This window comes from Herpailurus yagouaroundi, unplaced genomic scaffold (assembly GCF_014898765.1).
Source record: "Herpailurus yagouaroundi ecotype Mexico unplaced genomic scaffold, PumYag 100, whole genome shotgun sequence".
Classification (NCBI taxonomy): Eukaryota; Metazoa; Chordata; class Mammalia; order Carnivora; family Felidae; genus Herpailurus; species Herpailurus yagouaroundi.
In genome coordinates, this window is record NW_024412391.1 from 37,367,020 (window position 1) to 37,390,937 (window position 23,918).

A 23,918-nucleotide genomic window follows, 5' to 3' on the forward strand; every position below is an offset into this window, starting at 1 on the left:
AAAGTCTATAATTTTTATAGAAGGGAAGCATCTATTCTGGTCGTACCTATTCACATGTTTAGTGAACTGTTCTAGAGCTTCCTGGTGTTTTGCTCACGGGAATTGCTGGCGGTTACTAATCTGGACCCCTCTTTCTTAGGAGAGTTATCTTAATCATTCAAGTGAATGGTTTGTATGCCAAAAAATAGTTATGGATTGTTACTTGCTTTTAAATTCTATTTCCATTGTTTAGTTTGCTCTCTGCTTGAGTCTAAGATAGTATATTTTGAAAACAGTCTTTCACTCAGATGATTTCATAAGGGAACATTTTGGCCTTAACAAAAGAACTATACAATGTATAGTATACAAGAAGTAATCAAATGATTTAAAACAGAAATTTAAAACCTCCAAATCTGAAACCTGTGAAAATGTAACAAAGGACTTATTAATTGCTCATAATAATAATATCGAGCTTGCACATTTCATAATAAAAATTATGTAGATGTTTTCACTTGTCAAGCTTTTTTTTTTTTTTTTTTTTTTTATTAAATGTTGATTCTGTCCCAATTGGGAATTATTGCTAAGATGAAAGCTAACAGTTTTGCTCTGCCTTTTAAATCCTTCCTAATTACAAGATCAGATGTATGCCACATGGGTTGATACTGTAGGATTTTTAGCATACTGATTGAAAAGCATTTAGAGGAGTATATCAAAAAAAACCTAAATACAATATTTCTCTTTAATTTTAGACTGTTAAAAATTCATTATATGTGAAATAGGTTTGTTTAGCTTTTTCATGATGAGATTTTTTAGAAGTTATTACTAAGATGACTAATGGTGTTTTATGTGGAACATGTTCCCAGATAAAATGATAGGCACATGTGAGGAGGAAAATTCTTTTTTTTTTTTTTGAAACCAAAGTAATTCAAAGTAGTATATGAAAGGTTTGCTTTAGAGGCATATCTAATTAATCTTTCTTTATTACCCATAATATATTTCTGACCCATATTGGTTTCTTAAATATTTTTGAACTGAACTGAGATAATGTACATGTTCCTAATTAGTTAATGACACAGTTATGTTATTTAAGATTTGGAAAGCAGTTCTTAGAACACTTTGAAAACAGTCTCATTAATCCTTGGGATGTTCTTGTATGGTAGATAAATAGGAGATAATAATATTCCAGTTTGCATAATAATTGGAAGCACTAAAAGGTTAAATGTTTGAGTCAAGGTTGCTAAACAGGGACAGGATTCTAAGTTTTCTGATTAACCCGTAATCTCTCCAAACTTCTCTCAACACAGATAACTCTCAGAAAAGGGAGTAGGATTTCAAAGATAACACAACAGTTTATCTTTCAGGAGTGAAAGTACAGAGATCTTTCCTCGCTAATTTGTGGAACTTTTTCTCTTCCCTTTCTTTTTTTCCTTCCTTTCTTTTTTTTTTTTTTTTTTTTTTCTTCTTCCCTCTCTCCCCTCTTCCCTTTCTTGTGATGGTAACATTTTGGCCAGGACATTTATTCTGGGTCTTCTGTTTATTCAACTCAAAACAATGTATACAGAGGGCTCATTGTATGCCAGGTACTTGTAGATGCTGAGGATATGTCAATATGTCAGTAAAACAAGGACCCCTGTCCTTGTGGATAAGCGTATGAAGGTCAGACCATCTTCTGTCTAAGGTGGGAGAATCCTGGCTTTTGGGGAAAGTAGCAAGGAGGCTATCACAACAGGAGCAGAGAGTAGAAGGGATGAGGCCAGTTAATAATGGGGAGTAGGATGTGGAAGAAGCCAATTGTGTAGTCCTTGTTGGTCACTGTAAGGTTCATTTGGAGTAAGTAGGAAGGCCATTGAGGAATTACATGCAGAAGAGTGATGCAGTTTAAATTACTTTTTACATTAATTTGGAAAATTGTGTGAGTATAAAGATGTATTATTTATTCAGGCTATTGAGAGGTGTGTTTATCAATTTGTGAATTTACATTAAAATTGCATTAACTCCAAAGTCAAAAAAAGTGTGCTGGGCTTAGATGGGAATGTATCTGTTGATTAGATTTGAAAACCGCCTATAATATAGTAGAAAACTAGCCTCTTGATGACCTGGGCCCTGCTGGGTTCTCAGCACTGTCCAGGCTCTTCTCTTTGCTTAGGTCCCACTGCCCTTCCCCCTCTACTTCCCAAAAGGACCACCCCTTTTCCTTCCTCAGAGCCTTTGTATGTGCTGTGCCTTTGCCCTGCAAACATCCCTCCCTTTTTACCTCCTAGCCATCCTTCACATCTGGACATTTGTGTTTGGGTGTCAGTGATATTTTTCATTCTACAGATCTGGGTTTCCATCTGGTAGAATTTCTCTTTGGTCTTAAGGACTTTATTTAGCGTTGTGGTGAAGATCTGCTGCCAACAGGGTCTCTTAGCTTCTGCCTGTCTAAAAATGTCCTGATTTTGCCTTCTTTTTTTTAAGCGTGTTTTTGCTGGATAAGAATTCTAGGTTGATAGCTTTACCTTTCGGAACTTTAAGTGTTATTCTATTGTCGTCTGCTTTCTGTTGTTTAATGAGAAGTCAGTTATCATTCTTCTTATTACTCTGAATGTAGTACATCTCTTCTGTGGTGGTTTGAAGACTTTCTTTTTATATTTGGTTTTCATTGGTTTGATGGTAATAAATTTAGATGTGGTCTTCTTTGTATGTGCCCTGCTTACGGCTCACTGAACATCTTTGTTACCTGGGTTGCTTCTTTTAAATCGGTTTTGGAAAATTTTTAGCCAGTATCTTCAAATATTTTGTCTTTTCACTTCTTTGAGGATTCTGATTCCATGTATTTTTGATTGGTTTTTGATACTGTCTTCCTCTTGTTTTTATTCATGTTTTGTTTTGTTTTTTCTATCTTTGTCTCTATTTAGATATTTTCTCTTGCCATGTCCTTGAGTTCACTGGTACTTTATTCTAATACATTCAATCTGCTACTCAGTCTGGTGAATTTTTCATTTAAGATATTATGAATTTCAATGTTAGAATTTCGGGGTTTTTTTCGAGCTTCCATTTCTCTATTGAAAATTCACATCTGTTCACCCAGTCTGTCTTATTCTATAAATTTTAAAACCTAATTATAGTTATTTTAAAGTCCTTGTCTGTTAATTCCAACATATATGTTGTTTATGGCTTTAATTCTGTTGACTAGAGTTTATCTCTTGATTGTGGGTTCTGTTTCTTTCCTATTTTGCATGTGTCATAGCTTTCTATCTTATGTAAGACATTTTGTATGAAAAAATGAGAAAGCCTGAACTAGATAATTGCTTTCATTTGTTTTTTTCTTTTTCCCAGAGAAGGACCATCTTTTCTCGGGTCAGGCATGTAAGGTGAGGCCCTGAGCATCTGGATCTCACTATGAGTCCTGCTTTAGTTGGGCAGGGCTATACTTTTCATTGTTTCAGTTTGCCTCCAGTTTGAATTAAGGAGATCTCTGCTCTTAGGCTCAATGTCCAGCTTCCCAGCTGCTCAGCCCAGGGCATTAGCTCTTTGATCTTACCAGCATTTGAATTCAGAGGGGGTTTGTTTTCAGCCTTTTAGTTACTTTCAGTCCATCTCTGAATTCAACTTCCCGCAAGTTCCTGGAAGCTAAGCATTGTATGAGATTGTGAGATCTCTGCTTTTTTACGCCTCCCCACTGCTGCCTACTCTGCCAAATTTGTGTGGTGTGTGTGTGTGTGTGTGTGTGTGTGTGTGTGTGTGTCTGTCTGTCTGTCTTCAGGGTTGGTGTGAGGGGGGGAAGTTGTCAAAAAGATTTATTTTTGTGTCGTGGCTTTTCCAGATTCCAGTTTTTGTTGTTAGAAGTCTATCTGTTTTATATCTGGCACCAGCAAAAACTGTCTTTGGAATGTCCATACCTAAATTATGCAGTTGTTCCCAGGTGTAAAAGTAGAAGCCAACAGATGTTCTGTCTCTTCTTTTGGGCTCTATCTAATTCCATTGTACATTTTGTCCTAAAAGGGCAGTACCAAAAACTACATGTTTCTTTACTTTTTCTCTCTAGCTTTTTATTTGGAAAAATTAATGTACACATTGTTCTAGATTCACTTCATTTGCCAATTGTAATATTTTCCCACATTTGCTCTCTCTCTCTTATACATGCTCCTACACACCACAGACGTTTTTCTAATCCATTTAAACTAAGTGCAGACATGATGACATATATTTATGTTAAATTAATTCCTAAAGATTTTGTGGGTTTTTTGGGTACTATTCTCTGCCTTTGATATGTCCCCATTTGTCTTTGAACATATCCTTTCTGGAAAAAAAAAAAAAAAGGTGTTACAGGATCACCTTGCACTTTTCTTATCTCCAGATGTGGAATCCACTGTTTTCTTTAATTTTTTTTTTTTATTTAAAACAAAAATTTTTTTAATGTTTATTTATTTTTGAGGGAGAGGGAGAGTGTGAGTGGGAGAGGGGCAGAGAGAGAGAAGGAGACACAGAGTCCGAAGCAGACTCCAGGCTCTGAGATGTCAGCACAGAGCCTGATGCAGGGCTCCAACACACTAATGATGAGATCATGACCTGAGCTGAAGTCAGACACTTAACCGACTGAGCCATCCAGGCGCCCCCTTTTAAAATTTTTGTAATGTTTATTTGTGTGTGTGTGTGAGAGAGAGAGAGAGAGAGAGAGAGAGAGAGAGAGCGAGCCTGAGCACTGGAGGGGCAAAGAGAAAGAAAAATTCCCAACCAGGCTCCACACTGCCAGCACAGAGCCCAATGTGGGGCTCAAACTCATGAACTATGAGATCATGGCCTGAGCTGAAATCAAACTCCAGACATTAAACTGACTGAGCCACCCAGCTGCCCCAAATCCACTGTTTTCTAAGGAACCTTGGACGCTTTTAGTGGAAAATGATATTTATTTATTTATTTTTAAATGTTTATTTATTTTGAGAGAGAGAGAACAGGGGAGGTGCAGATAGAGGGAGAGAGAGAGCATCCCAAGCAGGCTGTGCACCATCAACACAGAGCCCGATGCAGGGGTCAAACCCACAAACTGTGAGATCATGACCTGAACTGAAACCAAGAGTCAGTCACTTACACGACTGAGCCACCCAGGCACCCCAAATGGTATTTAGAGACCACAAGCAGGGTCCTTGCTGAACTCACTGGTACTAGGGTGTAATTACTTTTAGCTCTTTTCAGCAGAAGGCTAGTAAATATGCTTTTAAAAAATCATTAATTCCTACTGATTCCTCCAATAATTATTTTAGGGTTCTTCTTTACTTTCCCCCACTCCATATTTGTATCTTCCTCTTTCCCCCAATTTAAATAAATTTACTTATTTGCTTTATTCTATAATATACAAGAAGTAGTTTCAGAATTAGTACACTAATTCTGTTACTAATAATGAATTTGCTAGTAAGACTCAAGATTTTTTTGCAATTCTTTTTCTTGCAAGAGTATATTCTACTAACGTTATGCAGTCAGTTCAAAAATTAAACATTCAGAAGTGACTTGAATTATTTTTCTCTGTTACTATTTTGATAATACAATTAAAATCACTTATAGTTTATACTGCCTTTATATCTTGACTAATACTTTCATACTATAGACAGAATTCTGATTCTTGATCACTTTGAGAGGTATAGTTTACAACCACATGGTAAAGGAGATATATTGTTAGAATATTGTCAGATAATATTTTCTATTTTAAATGAGTAAGAAATGGTCAAGTTTGGGTCATTGCAGCAATAGATGGAGGCATGAAGATGTGATTCAATGCTTTTCCAACAAAGTTTACAGATATCACAGATGTATACTGATATCCTGAAAGTTCAGAGACAAAAAAGATAATTTTCTTTTCATAGAATCAGCAGAAATTCTTTGTTAAGGTAGTAAAACTTAATACTAGCAATTATATATTACTGCCACATTAATTCTTGTGTGAGCCAAAATTGTGTTACAAATTCAAATTGATTTATATGACTGGTTAATTGGGCAGCATATCATTATGTGGTACAGAAAGAGACAAAAATTCCAAGAAAGGTACCTGGCTTATTATCAAGGTGCAACACCATCAGCCAGCCACACAAAGCCCACTCCGAGCTAAAGGTCTTCCTAAATAGTGGTACTGCCCTAAGTAACATCAAAGAGATGTTCAAATTGTGGCTGTTACTCCTAGCATTTTTTATGGTTAGCATCTGAGGAATAGAATTTTTTTTAAGTTTATTTTTTTGAGAGAGAGAGAGTGAGAGCATGTGAGTGAGGGAGAGGCAGAGAGAGAGAGAGGGAGAGAGAATCTCAAGCGGGTTCTGTGTTGTCAGCGCAGAGGCCAGACTCAAGCTGAAATCAAGAGTTGGATGCTTAAGCAACTGAGCCACCCAGGTGCCCCAGGAATAGTATTTTTAAACCTGTACTGTTCTCTGCAGGGAAGTAGCCAAACCCATGGGGGCCAGAAATCTTTTTTTGGAAGCAGTTTTAAGTGCAGGGTTTAACACAATATTATAATGAACAGTAAGCAATATAAAGCAATGTTATAGCTAATATTGTGGTGCAGCATTCAGAAAGGGGATAATTTATTGTAAACCTAGACATTATACCAACAACAATTTATGACTAATCCTACAAATATCAACTCTGGCCAAAACTCTTAGAACAAGCCTTAAACACGATCTTTCTGATATTAACTAATTTATAATTCACGAGTTAGTTGTTCTCCTATTTAGTTTTACATTATGAAGAGAAGTAGATTAGATTATGCTAGATCTCTAATAGTATAAGTAAGCCATTTGAAAATAGAGCTTGACAGGGGCACCTGGGTGGCTCGGTCAGTTGAGCGGCCAACTTCGGCTCAGGTCATGATCTCGTGGTCCGTGAGTTCGAGCCTCGCGTCGGGCTCTCAGAGCCTGGAGCCTGTTTCAGATTCTGTGTCTCCCTCTCTCTGACCCTCCCCTGTTCATGCTCTGTCTCTCTCTGTCTTAAAAACAAATAAACGTTAAAAAAAAAAGAAAAAGAAAAAGAAAAAGAAAATAGAGCTTGACAAATGAAGTTGCCTACTGCTGAAATTCCTGGTTTTTGATTTTTGAGTAGATGATTTGAAATGCAGGCTTTCCTAAGCAGAAAATCAGAGCTGTTGTTGTCAATACCTGGGCCGTATCATGGTACAGCATTATTTAGTGCTTCGAAATGTGTGCCAGAAATTATATACTATAAGAGGACAGTTTAAAGAAACATTTTCATTGAGTTCATTTTCATAATTCAGGAGTTTCTTATGTTTTGTCTGAGTGTGCGTAACACAGTGTGTAACCCCATGTGAAGGAGCTCACATGTTTATTCCCTTCTATAATTCCTAAATCTCACAGTGATGCCTTTAGAAGGCATTTTGAACTATCATCCTATGTAGAGAACTGTATTATAATTAGAGGAAAATACTTACTTGTTGAGACTTAAGGTCTGATTAAAGCAAACCTGTTTACTATTTTCAAATTACTTGGGGTCATCTGGACCAGCAGTTATGTTTGTACCAGATCTAGTAAAGCACATGGTGTCATTGGAGAAGCAATAAGCACTTTCCCATACGTTTGCATTCATTCACTCTTAACTTTGTAGAGACAGATGACCTTGCTCTTTGTTTCAGTTCTGTAATTTGGCCTTCTCATCCTACGTTTTACAAGGGATGCAATTGAGTTTTAGAGAATTGAGCGACTTCAGCTAGTAAAAAGAAATGAATTTCTAAGAGATGGCACCATAGTTGAATTTAGGTAATAAAATAAACGTAGGTAAACAGTCTGAATGGAGAAAATTCTCAAATTGTGAATTACATAGTTTAAATATTTTCTTCTTGGTTTTTGCACAGAGATTGATAGCTTTATAAAGTATGGTTATATATCTCTACTATCAATCATACTGAAATTTCTAATTAATTTGGTAAACAGATTTTTTAAATTGCCTTCCGGTAACAATAAATATGCATTTTAAAAAGACTTTTTCAATCTTTTCAGAATTCTCTTGTGTATATAGTTCATTTATAAATAGGTATCTATGTTAAATTTCATAGAGGATGGTGAATTTTGGTTAAAAAGAGAAGTAAATTGGCTCAAATTTTCTATAGCAGTAGTGGAAATATCTAATAGTCTGAGGCAGAGCTAAAATAAAGGAAAGGTTTATTTCCTTTATTCACTGTGGTCTTTGTAATTCCATGTAGTCTTTAAAGTAACTCTGCTTGGAGCACCTGACTGACTCCTTTGGTAGAGCATGTGACTCTTACTCTCGGGGTTGTGAGTTCAAGCCCCACGCTGGGTGTAGAGAGTACTTAAAAAATAAAATAAAAAAAAAATCTTAAAAAAATAAAATTAAGTAAATCTGCTTGACTTGAAAGATGTAATGATTTCATCTAGTGTGAGTAGCTTAATAGTAGTAAAATCAGATTGTTTATATGTCATTCAGTATAGTTTTCCTTTAATTGAAAGATAGACTTATTAATACATTTCATATAGATGCAGAAAAATGATAAGAGTACTAAAACTGGGATGGAACATTATTTATTTATGTCCAAAGTGAGTTCTTTAGTAGAGTTGGTACATTACATTTTAGGATTTGTTATTTTTTTATTTGATCCCCTCTGCCACTTTTAAATATTTTGCAGCCAAGGGTAGCTTGGGCAAAGAAAAAGTAAAAACAGAAATGGAATGCTGCCCACCCGCCCTCCCCCCACTTTTTTGTAAAGCAACATTGTGCATAAAAATACTGACATTGATAACTACGAAGAGTTTTGAAGTATTGGTTATGGATAGTTTTGCTGAAATTCAAGTGGAAGAAGACAAACTAAACAGGTTTCCACCACCAATTCAAAATGAAACGTTTTTCATTTTGGCAGAACATTTTCTTGCTCGTGCTTTCCCCACTTTCCTTTTAGGCTGTAGTTGAAGTCTGTTGGTATTTGTTGTTGACAATTCATGTTACTATTTCACAAGATCTTACGCCATGTGTGTCCCCCTCTCAATAATGTTTCGCTTCTCACTTTTCAGTTTTGCTGTTGGTGGAAAACCTAGCAGCTTGTTTTCCAACATACCATTTAAATTATGTGTGAAAAAAAACTTTTTTTGTGTTCGTAAATAGCTGCTTTCGATTAGTATGTCTTACTTAACACATTCAACAGACAGACCATACACTATGAATTTTGTTTTTAGTGCACGCGTGTGATGTGGACACCACCTCTCCGCGAAAGCTTCTCCTATCCGTTCCTTGTACTTCAGATGTTGCTTGTGACTCACATTCTCAGGTAACTTTGACTTCTCCTTAGGTCTAATTTGTTTGTTTTGCATTGAATAACTTAAGCTAGAATTTTTTAAGCTTCCATAATAAAAACGGTCAATGGAATGAAATAATTAAGACGATGCCATTGCTAGGTTGAATCCATGGTTATTTTATGTGTATACCTTCAAAATATTTAGCACCAAAAACATTTTCTTCAGCTGCCTTCCAGTCTTCTCCCTTTTTCCTCTCCTCTCCTCTCCTCTCCTCTCCTCTCCTCTCCTCTCTCCTCTCTCCTCTCTTCTCCTCTCCTCTCCTCTCCTCTCGCCCCTTGCCCCTCTCCCCTCTCCCCTCGTCCCTCGCCCCCTCCCCTCTCCCCTCTCCCCTCACAGATTTTCCCTCTGCTCAGCCCGTATTCGGAGTTCAATTTATCTGCAGAATACTTAGCACTTAGAATATGCTACTTTTTTATACACATCTTCTGACTCTCCAAATGAAGCTATTGGGATGGAGCATTAAATATGTTTGATTATAAATTCGCCAAAATACAGTTTGAAAAAATTCAATGGATATACTGACCCAACTGCCCTTTCTCTCTGGCAAGCTTTGTTTTGTTCATGGAAAGGTGTTGGAATTGAGTGTCAGGGAGTATAATTTCTAACCCATATGTTCATTTCGTGTCTGGTTTATGTTATAACCAGATTATGTTTAGGGATACTAATTTGCAGCATTTTGGGGCCATGCTGGAATATCTCGTGGTTAAACTTACTCATATTTATTTTATCTTCCCAAGGGCTACAAAACTTTATAGAGGAAGCCTGATTGCACTCTGCATTTCCAATGTATTTTTCATGCTTCCATGGCAGTTTGCTCAGTTCGTGCTTCTTACTCAGGTACGGTGCTTACAGTTTTAAATGGAATTAAGCTCAGTGTGTTTGATTATGTATACTCACTTGTGTAAAATTATAGAACTGAGATATTACATGATTCTAAGTCCTAAAATGTTTTTTAGTTAATACTTTTAAAGAAAGTTCAAGATAGGGAAATATGTAACATTTATGTATTAGTGAGTGCTCCTTATTGACTTACTAGTGGAGTGCCTTTATTGAACTCAAACTGAAGAGCCTACTCATATTTGTTATTCGGTGTTGCTAGTGTGCTTAAAAGAGGACCAGCACTAAAACTTTAAGTATTTCTCTTAAATAAATGTACTTCTTTTATGAATAACGCTGTACATTCTTACCCAGAGCATAAATGCACGCAGGATAACATAGGACAGAGAGCAAAACAGTTCTTATTTATAGAGCTCCCCCACCAATCTATAATTTATCATTTTTTCTGTGCATTCTTGCCCCCTTCTCCCTTCAAATAGAAGTATATGAAGCAAGGTGAAGGTGCTTGCTGAGAGAGAGAGTGAATTGTGGGTGGTCTCTCCCTATGCTGCTCCCCGCCCCCAGCTACTTCTGCTCCCTCATTGTGCTTGCCATCTTCCTATTCATATAAATCAGATTAAGAGTTGCTTTGTAATCTTGGAAATGTCTTGCTTGAGATATGAAGTAAGGCCTGGGTTTGATTCCTAACTCTGTCCACTAGCTGCTTGACTTAGACAAACTGCTTAACTTTGCTTAGTTTCAGTTTTCTCCGTTGTGAGATAGAGAAAATGAACCTACTTTATTGGGTTAGGATCAGATGAAGGAATTATATTAGACTTAACACATTGCTGGTACTTAGCAAGATGCCAGTAAGGTCAGCTGCTTTTATCATTATTTTTTAAAAAGAGGCTCTATTTGTACTTCATTCTTTCTTTGATCTTACCTTTTAGGCTCCCTTGTTTCCTTTAGCTTGGTGACATTTTAAATGTGTCTGCTTAAATATGTCCCTGAGAGACACTCCTTAAGAGTCTACCCTTGTAGGCCTGCTGTGTATTGCTTGGCTCTGGGTTGGAAAGGGAGAGTTCCCGTTGCTTCCAGCTAGGGGTGCTAACCTGCGTTGTTGTTTTTTTTTGGGGGGGGCGCGGTGAGTGGGGGAAGGCGTTGCACAGAGTTGAGGGGCTTATGTTGAATAACGAGGCACACTTCCTCCCAGTTACCATGTCATATTAGTCTCATCCTTAGGCAATGCAGTGTTCCCCTTGGGTAAATCCCTGGTAAAGGGAAATCTTGTTTTTCTTGCTAATGAGAAAATTTGTTGTAGATCATTTTGGAGATAAATAACTTGATGAATGAAATTTTAAGTTCTGTGTTTAAGCATTCAGCCACTTTACAGCTCATTTGTACCATGTTTGTGTGGTAGGGGAAGCATGGAATTTAATCTGAGTTGCTTTCTCCATGAAGAAGGGTGGAGAGTCATTGTTTGACCGAGTAACTATATTTTATGAAGAGGTACATTGTTATCATTTAATCAATTAATTCATCTAAATAACTCCAGTACTCCTTGAATTCTTGGTAAATATATATGCAGGTTTCTTCAAAACTGTGAAGAAAGTTAAAAGTAGTGAAAATTATCCTTCTAATTTGAAATTTGATAAATTTGATTATAACAAGTACTTGAATATTTATATGAAAGAGAACACTAATGGAGATTCTTGTAAAGAGTGACTAATAAGCAGAACTTAATGCATTTTTACACACACACTCATTACATGATTATTTTGAATTCAATGTACCTTTCCCAATTATGTATTAATTATCATACATTATAATTAAATTTTTATATTTTTTGATTGGGCAAGGCACTTTGTAATTGTACATGTTGACAGTAGAGTCACCCTGACATTATAATGAGTATTGTGTTGAATAATCCACAAAGTAGAAAATTTACATGGTTATGTAAGACAGCTGTGTATGGAAGGAAAAACATCAATATTTGCTATATTTATATATTGACCATATTCAATAGTAAATTGGCAGGTAAGAGAGAAACTAAAGAATTTCCTTTTAATATAAATACAAATCAAAGTGAGAAAAAACAAAAAATAATCTTTTTTTCATTCTTATAGTTATTCATTATGTATGTAATTTTTATTTATAATTTAACTTCTTCTTAAATTTCAGATTGCATCATTATTTGCAGTATATGTTGTGGGATACATTGATGTATGCAAATTACGGAAGATCATTTATATACACATGGTAATGGTTTAAATTTTTTGTTTTTCGATTTACTTTGACCTTAAACTCCTTGTTACTATTTGTTATACACATGGTTGAAACTCATAATAGGATTCCATAACTAAAAAAAGTGTCATTCAAATATTGTGATATAATTAACAGACCATGTTTTAAAATAGGCCACCCAGAAAATTTTAATTTGGGTCATGTTATCTGGTTTGAGATTGTTTCTGACTTGCTACAAGTAAAAGAGAGAATTCGTGAGAGAGAAACATAGAATGGTGTATTATCCAGGAGCCTTCTGTTAAAATGAAGTGGAATGTTCATTTCTGAGCACCAACTATCCAGGCATGTGGGTTGTACCTGAGACTAGAACTACACAGATCCCAGCATCCATGTTAATCACATTCTGGGAGAATGGGGAATGCGAGAGCACGGAGGGTAAATAATGAACACAGTAAATGGACAAAGTATATAGTATTAGAAGGTGACACAGGACTGTAGAAAAAAAGAAAAGAACAAATCAAGGTACCTCAGGGCGATCAGGAGTGCCAGTCTTTTTTTTTTTTTTAATTTAATTTTTAATATAATTTATTGTCAAATTGGCTTACATACAACACCCGGTGCTCATCCCAACAAGTGCCCTCCTCGATGCCCATCACCCATTTTCCCCTCTCCCCTACCCACCCCCCCCCATCCACCCTCAGTTTGTTCTCTGTATTTAAGAGTCTCTTATGGTTTGCCTTCCTCCCTCTCTGTAAATTTTTTTTTTCCCTTCCCTTCCCTCATGGTATTCTATTAAGTTTCTCAAGGTCCACATATGAGTAAAAACATATGATATCTGTCCTTCTCTGACTGACTTATTTCACTCAGCATAATACCTTCCAGTTCCATCCACATTGCTGCAAATGGCCAGATTTCATTCTTTCTCATTGCCAAGTAGTATTCCATTGTATATATAAACCATATCTTCTTTATCCATTCATCAGTTGATGGACATTTAGGCTCTTTCCGTAATTTGGCTATTGTTGAAAGTGTTGCTATAAACATTGGGGTACAAGTGCCCCTATGCATCAGCACTCCTGTATCCCTTGGGTAAATTCCTAATAGTGCTATTGCTGGGTCATAGGGTAGTTCTCTATTTTTAATTTTTTCAGGAGTGCCAGTCTTAGGTGGTGGGAGATTTAAGATATCAAGTAAGTAGTTAGGGCAGGTCTTTAGGGAGAAGAGGAGAGGAAAGCAAAGATTGGAAGGAGAGGAAGTTAGCTAAGTAGATGTCATGGAACAGTTAGAACAAAGGTCCTAAGGCGCTGGATGGTTTATTTTGATGAATGTTTATTCTTCAAGAGTATCTGTCATTGTCACTAATTTTTAAAATTTAATGTTTTCTTTTCCCTATAATTTTGATGTTATTATAATATGCCATTATTGTTTTTTATTCTCTATAAAAGGACATTATAATATATAGGGAAGTTTTGAGTAAAGTTGTAAAATTAACAAGCATGAGCCCATCCTCTAACTGAAAAATAGAACCGTCATTACTTGGAAATCCTTGTGTGCCCTAGATACATCCCCCTCACTTCTCCTAGGGATAATCAGTCTCCTGACTTGTTAAATTATAACTAACTTGCTTTTCTTGGTGACTTTACCTTTTATGTATTCCTGAATAATATACCCTTTTTATTATAGGTTAGCATTGTTTTTAAGGTTTGTAAAAATGGTATCTGTTTATGAGACTTACATTTTTACTTAGGTTTCTGAGATTTTGATGTTACGGAGTTCAGACATTTTCTTTGCTTTGCACTTTCCATTGTATAAACAAAGCACAATTTATTTACCCATTTTCTTGTTGAAAGACATTTAGGTTTTTTCCTCTTCTTTTTTCTTTTATGAATAATGCTGTATATTGTCACATGTACCTCCTGAGGCATATATATTAAGAATTTCTCTAGGGTATTTACCTAACAGTAGAACTCCTGGGCAGTAAATTATATACATGTTCAGCTTTTTAATTTAATCCTGTATTGTTTTTCAAAAATGATTAGACTACCTCAAACAGTAATGGATAATATATAGCTCATATTATTGTACATCCTTTTTTTATTTTGTCTTTCGGGTGAGTATAAAATGGTATCTTATGGCCTTAATTTGCATTTTCTCTGATTGTCAATAAAGCCAAAGATCTTTTCGTGTGTTTATGGGCCCTTTGTGCTTCCTTTTTTGTGACGTTCCTATTCAAATCTCTTACCACTTTCTCTCTTATGTCCAAGAGAAAATGGCATCTGTTTTATTCACTGCAGTATAATCCACCATTTTCATTATTTATTTTTATGCTTTTATGCTTAACTTGTTCCTGATTTGGCCAGCTACGTAAAGCTGGCTTCTTTGTCTTTCTAACATGTCCTCAAGCTTTGAGCACCTCTTAAAAGAAATTAATAAAAGCTAAGTTTCATCAAATGCTTTTCTAAAGTGTCTGTCTAGATGATACTGTGTATATTTCCCTCTAATATGTTACTGTGGTAAATTCTATTAATTGATATTATACAGCAAGAAACCTTGCTTTTATGGACTAAACACAATTTTTATATATTACTGGATTCATTTTGCTCTTCATGAATTTTTTAAATCTCTTTTTTTATCTCTTTTTAAATCTCTTCGTGAATGGGATTAGACAGTAATTATCCTTTTGTTACACTTGCCTTTTTCCCCCCAAACTGTTTGATATCAGTTTTTGTTTTTTTTTTGTTTTTTGTTTTTTGTTTTTTGTTTTTACATTGCAGCAAAAATCAGAATAATTGTGTAGGGGCACATGGGTGGCTCAGTCGGTTACATGTCCAACTCTTGATTTCCATTCAGGTCATGATCTCAAGTTCGTGGGATCAAGCCCTATGTCTGTCTCTGCTCTGACAGGGTGGAGCCTGCTTAGGATTCTTTCTCTGACCCTCCCCTGCTCGCTTAGTCTCTCTCTCTCTCAAAATAAAGAAACATTTAAAAAAAATAATTAGCATTTAGAGTTGGTCAGTCACACGGTCACACAGGTGACTATGGGTAAGGTGTTTGACTCAATTACAGTTAAAAAAGTACTAACATTACTCAGGTTTATTTGTAGTAGAACCTGTCTTGGGTGAATGGTATATGGTTTATGATGTGACTTACTAACTACGGAACTAGTTTCTTACTGTGAAATACCTTCTTTCGTTATCACTTTACAAGTTCCTAAATCCCTATAGTTATATAAAGGAAAATAAATAATTATTTCCAAACAAATTTTTTCCATGTTTTTATTGTGGTAAAATATACATAATGTAACATTCACTATCTTAATCTTTTTAAGTGTACCCATCAGTGGTATTAAGTATATTCACATTGTTATGCACCCATTACCACCATCTCTCAAACTTTTTTCATCTTTCGAGATAGAATCTCTATACCCATTAAACAATAATTACCTATTCCCCTTCTTCCCCTCCAGCTCCTGGAAACCCCCATTCTGCTTTCTATGTCTATGATTTTAACTGTGCCAGTTATTTTTTTCTAAACGTGTTATTTTACTTAGCATGATGTGTTCCAGATCCATCCATGTTGATGCAAATGGAAGGATTTCCTTTTTTTATGGATGAATAATTTTTGCATTGTGTATGTGTGTGTGTGTGTGTGTGTGTGTGTGTGTGTGTGTATGCACACACATCACAATTTCAATATCTATGTATTCATTGATGCAAACTTAGGTTATTTCCATGTCTTGGCTCTTATGAATAAGGCTGCAGTGAATATGGGAGTACAGATACCTCTTTGAGATCCTGTTTTCATTTTCTTTCTTTGGGATTGCTGGATCATATGGTCGTTCTGCTTTTAATTTCCTAAGAAACCTCCATACTATCTTCCATAGTGGCTGTACCAATTTACATTCCCACCAACAGAAAACAAGGGTTCCTTTTTTCCACATCCTCTTCAACACTTATCTCTTGTCTTTTTTATAATAGTCATTCTAACAGGTGTAAGGTGATGTTCATTGTGGTTTTGTTTTGCATTTACCTAATGATTAGTGATGTTGAGCAACTTTTATACCTGTGGGCCATTTGTATGTTTTCCTTAGAAAAATGTCTGTTCAGGTCTTCTGCCCATATTTAATCAGATTATGTGGGCTTTTGGGTTTCTTTGACTATTGAGTTGTAAAAACTTACATATTTTGAATATTAACTCTGCCAGATGGTTTGCAAATATTTTCTCTCATTCTGTAAGTTGCTTCTTCATATTGTTGATCATTTCTTTTGCTATGCAGAAGCTTTTTAGGTTGATATAGTTTCGCTTGTTTATTTTGCTTTTGTTGCCTATGCTTTTGAACTCGTGCAGGACTGTTTGTGTCTCGATGGGTAGCTGCTATTGAGGTAAGAGCTGAAATGGACTCAAATTAACTCAATTTCCCATTGAAGAGTTCTCCTGGAAGTTGTAACTCTTAAGAGACTCCCGAGTTCCAGAACAGTTCCATCAGACAGATTTGGCCAGTGCAGTTGTTATTTAGGTGAGCAGACCTGCTATTCTCCCAGAATGCTCCAGCCACACTTGATGGTTTTTTTATATCAGATTTATTCTAGCCCCATAGAATTTAATTGTAAGTTGTCTCTGCCTTTTCTTTCTGTGGTAGATTTTATTTAAGATTGGAAGGAATATTCCCTGAAAGTTTGGTGATATTGCCTATTAAACTATATGGACCTGTTGTTTTCTTTGTGGACAGATTTTAAATTACTGATCTAACTTGTTTCATGATAATAAGACAGTTTAGATTTCTTTCTTGAATAGTTTTTTATAACTTTTGCATTGCTAGGAATTGTCCCATATCATCTAAGTTTTACAGTTCACTAACATAATGGGGCACCTGGGTAGCTCAGTCCGTTAAGCGTCCTACTCTTGGTTTCAGCTCAGGTCATGATCTCATGGTTCATGGGGGCTCCTGCGTCAGCACGGAGCCTGCTTGGAATTCTTTCTGTCCCTCTCTCTCTGCTCCTCCCCTGCTTGCACTCGCTTGTGTGCTTTCTCTCTCTCAAAATAAATAAACTTAAAAAAAAAAGTTCACTAACATAAGTCATTCACAGTGTTGTCTTATTTTTTTTAACCTACTAAAAATACAGATACTCAAAAAAAAGACAAATACTAAATAATTTGTAATAATCTCTATTCTGCACCTGTTAAGTTCTTAATTTTCTTGTTTTTTCAAATTTTCAAATTTTCAAATTTTTTCCCTCAAATTTGAATTCACTGATGTTTTTGAGCAATGAGTTGTTTGTCAAACATTTCCTGGGTTCTAAGGATAGAGCAGTGAAAAAAACAATAAAAAGAAAGAAACCCTTCCCTTCTAGAGCTGGTATTCTAAATTTTTTTTTTTAATTTTTATTTATTTTTGAGAGAGAGAGACAGAGCGTGAACAGGGGAGGGGCAGAGAAAGGGAGACACAGAATCCGAAACAGGTTCCAGGCTCTGAGCTGTCAGCCCAGAGCCTGATGCGGGGCTTGAACTCACAAGCCATGAGATCATGACCTGAGCCAAAGTCGGATGCTTAATCGACGGAGCCACCCAGGCGCCCCTGGACCTTGTGTTCTAGAGTACAAAGAAAGCAAATATGTAAGATAAACAATATGTTAGTTCCAAAGGTATTAGGAAAAGAAAGCAGACAAAAAATGTGCTGAGTGTGTACTGGAGGTCAGAATTGAAAAGGGTGCAAAGATAAGGCCTCACTGAGAAGGTTACATAGAGATAGCTGAGGGAGTGGAGGTAGCGTCTGTTAGGTTAAGAGAGACAGCGGGTACGAAAGCTCTGAGATGGGGGTGTCCCCGGTATGTTCCTGCATGTCCAAGATGTGGCTAGATTGGAGTGAGATGGGAAAGGTAATGTGAAATGAGGTTCCAGGTGTTAGTGGGGAAGGCCCTAGAAGTTCCGTAGGTGTTTGTAAGGCCTTTGGCTTTCCCTTAAAGTGACAATCAAACCTTTTGGAGGGTTTGAGCAGGGAAGTGACCAGACTGGCTGCTGAGGTGGGAATGGATCGCAAATGTCTCTGCAGACCTTTAGGACCTCCTTTTTTAATACTGCCTTAATTTTTTTCTTGAATACCCTTGACATGGCTTTACCTGATTGTTGGTTATGAATCTGTTTATTCAAAGTGATGTTATTCTGCTAATTTTTGCCAGAATTGATTGGGAAAGTTTAGAATTAGTCTTAAATTTTAGCACTTATGGGAAAAAGATATTGTCATAAAATTTTGAGAATTTGGCTCCTTACCCATTTAGTAAGTGTATGTGAATAATGTACCATGAAAAGTTAAGTTCGTTCCAGGAATGTGAGAAAGGTTTGACATTAGAAATTATATTAATATAATTTATCACATCAATATATTTTTAGAAGATCAACAATATGATCACTTCCTGTGGTGCTATAAAGGTATTTAATAAAAGTCAATATCTATTTCTTATTTTAAGATCGTAATCAAATGAAAATAGATGGAAATTTCATTGAAATTAAAAAAATTTTTTAATGTTTATTTATTCAGAGAGAGACAGAGCATGAGCAGGGGAGGGGCGGAGAGAGAGGGAGACACAGAATCCGAAGCAGGCTCCAGGCTCTGAGCTGTCAGCACAGAGCCCAACACGGAGCTCGAACTCACAAACCGCGAGATCATGACCTGAGCCAAAGTCGGTCGCTCAACCGACTGAGCCACCCAGGTGCCCCTTCATTGAAATTTTAAATATATACATATACTTCAAAAGCTAGTAGCATCACACAAAATGATGCATCAATAGAACTATTCCCATTAGTGCCAGAAGCTTGACAGATAATGTCTATTGTCACTTTTATTACTTAATTTTGTTGAAAGAATATCAAACAATAAAATTGATTAAAAAATAAGACTTTCAAAAATAAAGGGAAGACAAAGAAATATTATTTGCAGGTGATATGATTTTGAATACCTAAAAAAACCAAAGTTAATAAACTACTACTAGAAATAATAAAAGATTATATTCATTTCTGTATATTTACCATAATTTTTTTATGCAGTCAGAAAACATGATGAAAAAATATTCCTGATAGAATAGCAACAGAAATAATATACTTTGAAGTAAACTTAATATGCTGGATCTACATGAAGAAAATTTTATGCTCTGCTAATGAATAAGTATAGGAACACTTAGAGAAATGGAAGCAATGTGGTATTTTTGGATCCATAGATTCAACAGTTGACAGATTATAGCTATAAATATGTGATATATATTATTGAATAAAACAGTTCTAATAAAAATGTCAGTTTTGAAACTTAAGCTGATTCTAAAATTCAGATAGAAATTCATATATATGGCTCAAAAAGAAAACTTCTAGAAGAAAACATGGATTATTTTATTTTTAAAGCTTTTCTGATAATGGAAGACCTAAAGGAAATGAATGATAAATTTGATGATCATAAAAATTTGGAAAACAATCATAATACAGAAATGCCACAAAGATAAAAATGAACTGGGAAAAATATTTACAGTATGTTTGTTTGATAAGGAGAGATTTTTTTCATAATATATAAAGAGAGCTCTTAAAGAAAATAACTGAAACCCAGTAGAAAAACGGGCAGTAGGAATAAGCAATTCAGACACACAGTAACAAAAATAACAAATAGAAGAAAAGATGGTGCATCTACCCAGTATTAAAAGAATGGAAAAGTGAAATAATGAGGCAACATTTTTCTTATATTAGCTTGTCAAACAGGGGCATCTGGGTGGCTCCATCAGTTGACTGTCTGCCTCTTGATTTCAGCTCAGGTCATGATCTCCTGGTTCATGAGTTTGAGCCCCGAGTTGGGCTCTGCACTGAAAGCACAGAGACTGCTTGGGATTCTCTGTCTCCTTCTCTGCCTTTCCCCAGCTTGCATGCACACTCTCTGTCTCTGTCTCTGAATAAATAAACTTAAAAAAAAAAAAAAAAGATCATTCTCTCTGAATAACTTAAAAACTTAAAAAAAAAAAGATTGTCAAACATTTAAAAGAATTGGCAGGAGTGTGTATCAGCAGGAGCTCTCATATCCCATTGATGGAGGGTAAATTGGTACAATATTTTTTATGGCAATAAAAATAAAATAATTTATCTCACGAGTGTTGGACATGTATATAAGATATACACCTAAGGATGCTTATCATAGCGGTGTTTGCAACAGGAAAAGCAAAATAGCAGCAAAATAAAACTGGAAGGTACTTACCTGTTCAGCAGTAGTCATAGGACTGTTCGGTAAATTATGGAACCACTTTAGAGTGGTGTACTTTTTTCAGTTATTCAATGGAATGAATTAGATTGGTTTGGATTCATGGAAAGCTCTCGGAAACAAAGTCAGAGTAAAGCAAGCAGTAGCATAGCTTATGGGCCAAGTTTCCATTTGTGGTTTTTAAAAAATACAAACTGGAATTTGTACATGTGACTATGTGGAAGGATGCACAGGAAACTGTTGATGGTGGCGATCTTTTGGGTTTTGAAGTGTGGGATAGAACATGAGCTGCTTTCATTGTCTGTTCTCTTGTGAATGGTTTGAATTTCATCATGGGCATGTACAATTTTAAGAATAAAAATCAGTGTTTTTTATGTGCATTAATTATATTTTTCTTGGATTTTTCCAGATTTCTCTTGCACTTTGTTTTGTTTTGATGTTTGGAAACTCAATGTTATTAACTTCTTATTATGCTTCCTCTTTGGTAATTATTTGGGTAAGTGCCTCTTAAGTATATGGCTGTTTTTGAAACTAATGACTGACCAGTTTTTTTAACCACTGGCTTGGGATTCATGAGTTATTTTCTATAAGAATCACCTGAGGTGTTTTAATGAATTCATCTATATGTGTTAGAGTATTCCAGTACTCACTTTTCAAACAGGAAAGAAACAAAAGAGTTAATACTGGAAAACATAGCCCCTTGCCTCATACCTCTACTTCTCTACTTTGCCCTTTCTCCTTCCTTGTCTTTTCTGTCACCTAAGTTTTGGTCCCAGGTTTCACTTGAGAAAGGTTTCACGCTTTCTTCTTGTTCTTGTTTCCTCCCCTCTGCAGTTTTTATCCTATTCCTACTCCACTCGCTAACCCCCCTTGCCTCCCTGTGGCACTTCGCAGTAGTCTCTCCTGGTTTTGCTGTGATCAGAGGTGTGGGGCCCTGGGTTCTCTTAGTTTTTTTTTTTTTTTTTTTTTCCTGTTCTATTTGTGTGAAATATTTAGATAGTTTCAGTCAGGTGATGATTCAGTTGTATTTTGCTAAGTCACTACTGAGAGCAGGTTTAGATTATTGGGAGACTGTCTGCTAGAATTAGAACAAATGGTGAAAGGTCGTCTGACTCCTTCTGCCACTTTTGGCAGGATGACCTTCTAAATATAAATCTTCCTAAATTTAAGGACTTCCAGAGGTGGGTATGCCTTTTTTATTCATGGATCTCACCATTATAATGGTTAGTGTACCTAAGAGGAAAAATACTATTCCTGTGTTTAAAAGTGCATGTGCTTTAGCATTAGGCTGCTTTCCTGAAGACAAAAGTGTATTGTACTCTCTTAATTGAAATATATTCTCTTTGAATAATTGTTTAAGTTACTCAGATTATTTTGGCTTTCTTGATTTCTAGAACTCATGAACAAATTGGGAACTTCCTATTTCTTTGCCCCATTTCACAAATAATACTTAAGATCCTTTTCCCCCAGAAATATGCCTCTTCCCACTCTGGACCACGCTACCCTTTTTCAGGTTGTGTGGCTCCAGTATACTTAGTTGCAGGTATAAGTAATTAGCATATGGTGATGCTGCGTTTTCAACAATGACAAAAAAAAAGTCACTAAGTGAGTTGCTGTAGTTTGAGATTAATGATAGTTCTTACAGTCAGTGAACTCTGTTTCTAATCAGGAAATGTTAACAGTGTACTCAGTTCTATATTTTACATGTGTGCACAGGCAAGTCCTTATCACTTATATTAAAGCACATGACTCTTGGTACTTGTATTCAGGTACCAATAAAATCTAACCTAAGTACATTTTACAGGAAACTTCTCTTCAGTTCAGTCCAGGACCCACAGTGTGTCAGGTTTCCTTTTAGCTGCTTGACACTGAGGTGTGTCTTAGGTATGAATTAAGTGTATTTATGTATATTTCCTATTTGGGTGTGTATAAAAATAAATGATGCCCACAGTTACAGAATATAGCGTATTTATGCATATTCAACTATAAACACTCATTTGCCTATTTTTATTTGTAGTTATCACTTTGAAACCTGAATCCTATCACCTGTTGTGTTCTCAGATATTCAGAAACTTCTGAAAAGATTTAATTTGGGTTCATGTATTTATTTATGTTTTGATCTGTAGCCGTACTTTTGCCAAGTTGCAAGTGCATTTAGCCCCCTATAGGTAATATACTTTGGGAGTCTGTTCATGTCCAGGAGAGAGCGAAGATTTGATAGAGGAGAAGTATTTGGTTGGTCCACTAAAAACTCATTTGTAGTTTATTCTAAGAGTTGATAATATTTAACTTAAGTAAAATTTTATGACTATAAGATACTGTCTAAAATTCTGAAATTATTATATACTTTATATATGTTATTATACTTTATTATATATTATATTGATTCTTAGGTAAATCAGAGATGTAAAATCAGTTGTAGAAATGTATGGTAATTTGTTTTCAATTTTACAAAGTCACTAACTAACCTAATCTACTTTGGATAAAATAGAACTGTTGCTTAAAGTCATCCAATGCTATATGGAACATTGACAATGTGCTGAGTTTTAGATTCTAGAGAGTCTTATTATAAGTGGTTTTTGGTGCTTGAATTTATGTATATAAGTATTAACTGCATGCTGTGTTATTTTCTCCATGAAGGGTATACTGGAAATGAAACCACATTTCCTGAAAATGAATGTATCTGAACTTAGTTTATGGGTAAGAATCAATCTATTTGAATGTGTAAGTTTTTCCTTCTCTAAAATGTATCTTTGATTTTATGTTTTACTTTTAAGGAAATTATCTATTTTTATGTAATGCAAGATATCTAACAGCTTTATGACATAATTAGGGCTCAATTTTAATGGGCCAAATTGCCGTTTTCATGTGGCAAGTTAAAATTAATATTGGATAAGTGAAGAATTCTAGTTTTACTTATTTTATCACCCATGTTTGTTTCTGGGGAGCAGTGCGTGTGTAGAAACTGTTAGTACAAAGGGAATTTAACTGTAATTCTGTATAAATCTCCTATAATTATTATAATGTTGATAATATTGTATGTATATATTTTTATTTTTGGTGATTTTGGAGTAGCATTCTTTAAGCTGCATTGTTTAGCATTTTTTTTCTTGGGTATGGAGCTAGTTATTTCACAGTTGATTAAAGCATTTATATTTTTCTTCCTCCATTATATGCAAGGAATGGCTATCAGAAGCATCAATTTATTTTTGCTTCATTATGTTTTTCTTTTGTAGGTTATCCAAGGATGTTTTTGGTTATTTGGAACTGTCGTACTCAAGTATTTGACATCTAAAATCTTTGGCATTGCAGACGATGTAAGTGCATTGTTGCTTAAACTTGAAAGACTTTAAAAGAATCAGACAGGCTAA

General features: G+C 35.4%; 1 protein-coding gene across 1 annotated transcript in view; it reads left to right on the forward strand.

Annotated features, from left to right (window-relative positions):
• The window catches only part of DPY19L1 (dpy-19 like C-mannosyltransferase 1), a 101,281-nt gene that overhangs the window by 51,196 nt on the left and 26,167 nt on the right, over positions 1-23,918 (forward strand). Inside the window, exons 8-13 of the mRNA XM_040472276.1 lie at positions 9,141-9,232; positions 9,998-10,097; positions 12,258-12,335; positions 20,957-21,043; positions 23,188-23,247; positions 23,784-23,864. Coding sequence (XP_040328210.1) covers positions 9,141-9,232; positions 9,998-10,097; positions 12,258-12,335; positions 20,957-21,043; positions 23,188-23,247; positions 23,784-23,864 — 498 coding nt within the window. The remainder of the gene's footprint in view (positions 1-9,140; positions 9,233-9,997; positions 10,098-12,257; positions 12,336-20,956; positions 21,044-23,187; positions 23,248-23,783; positions 23,865-23,918) is intronic.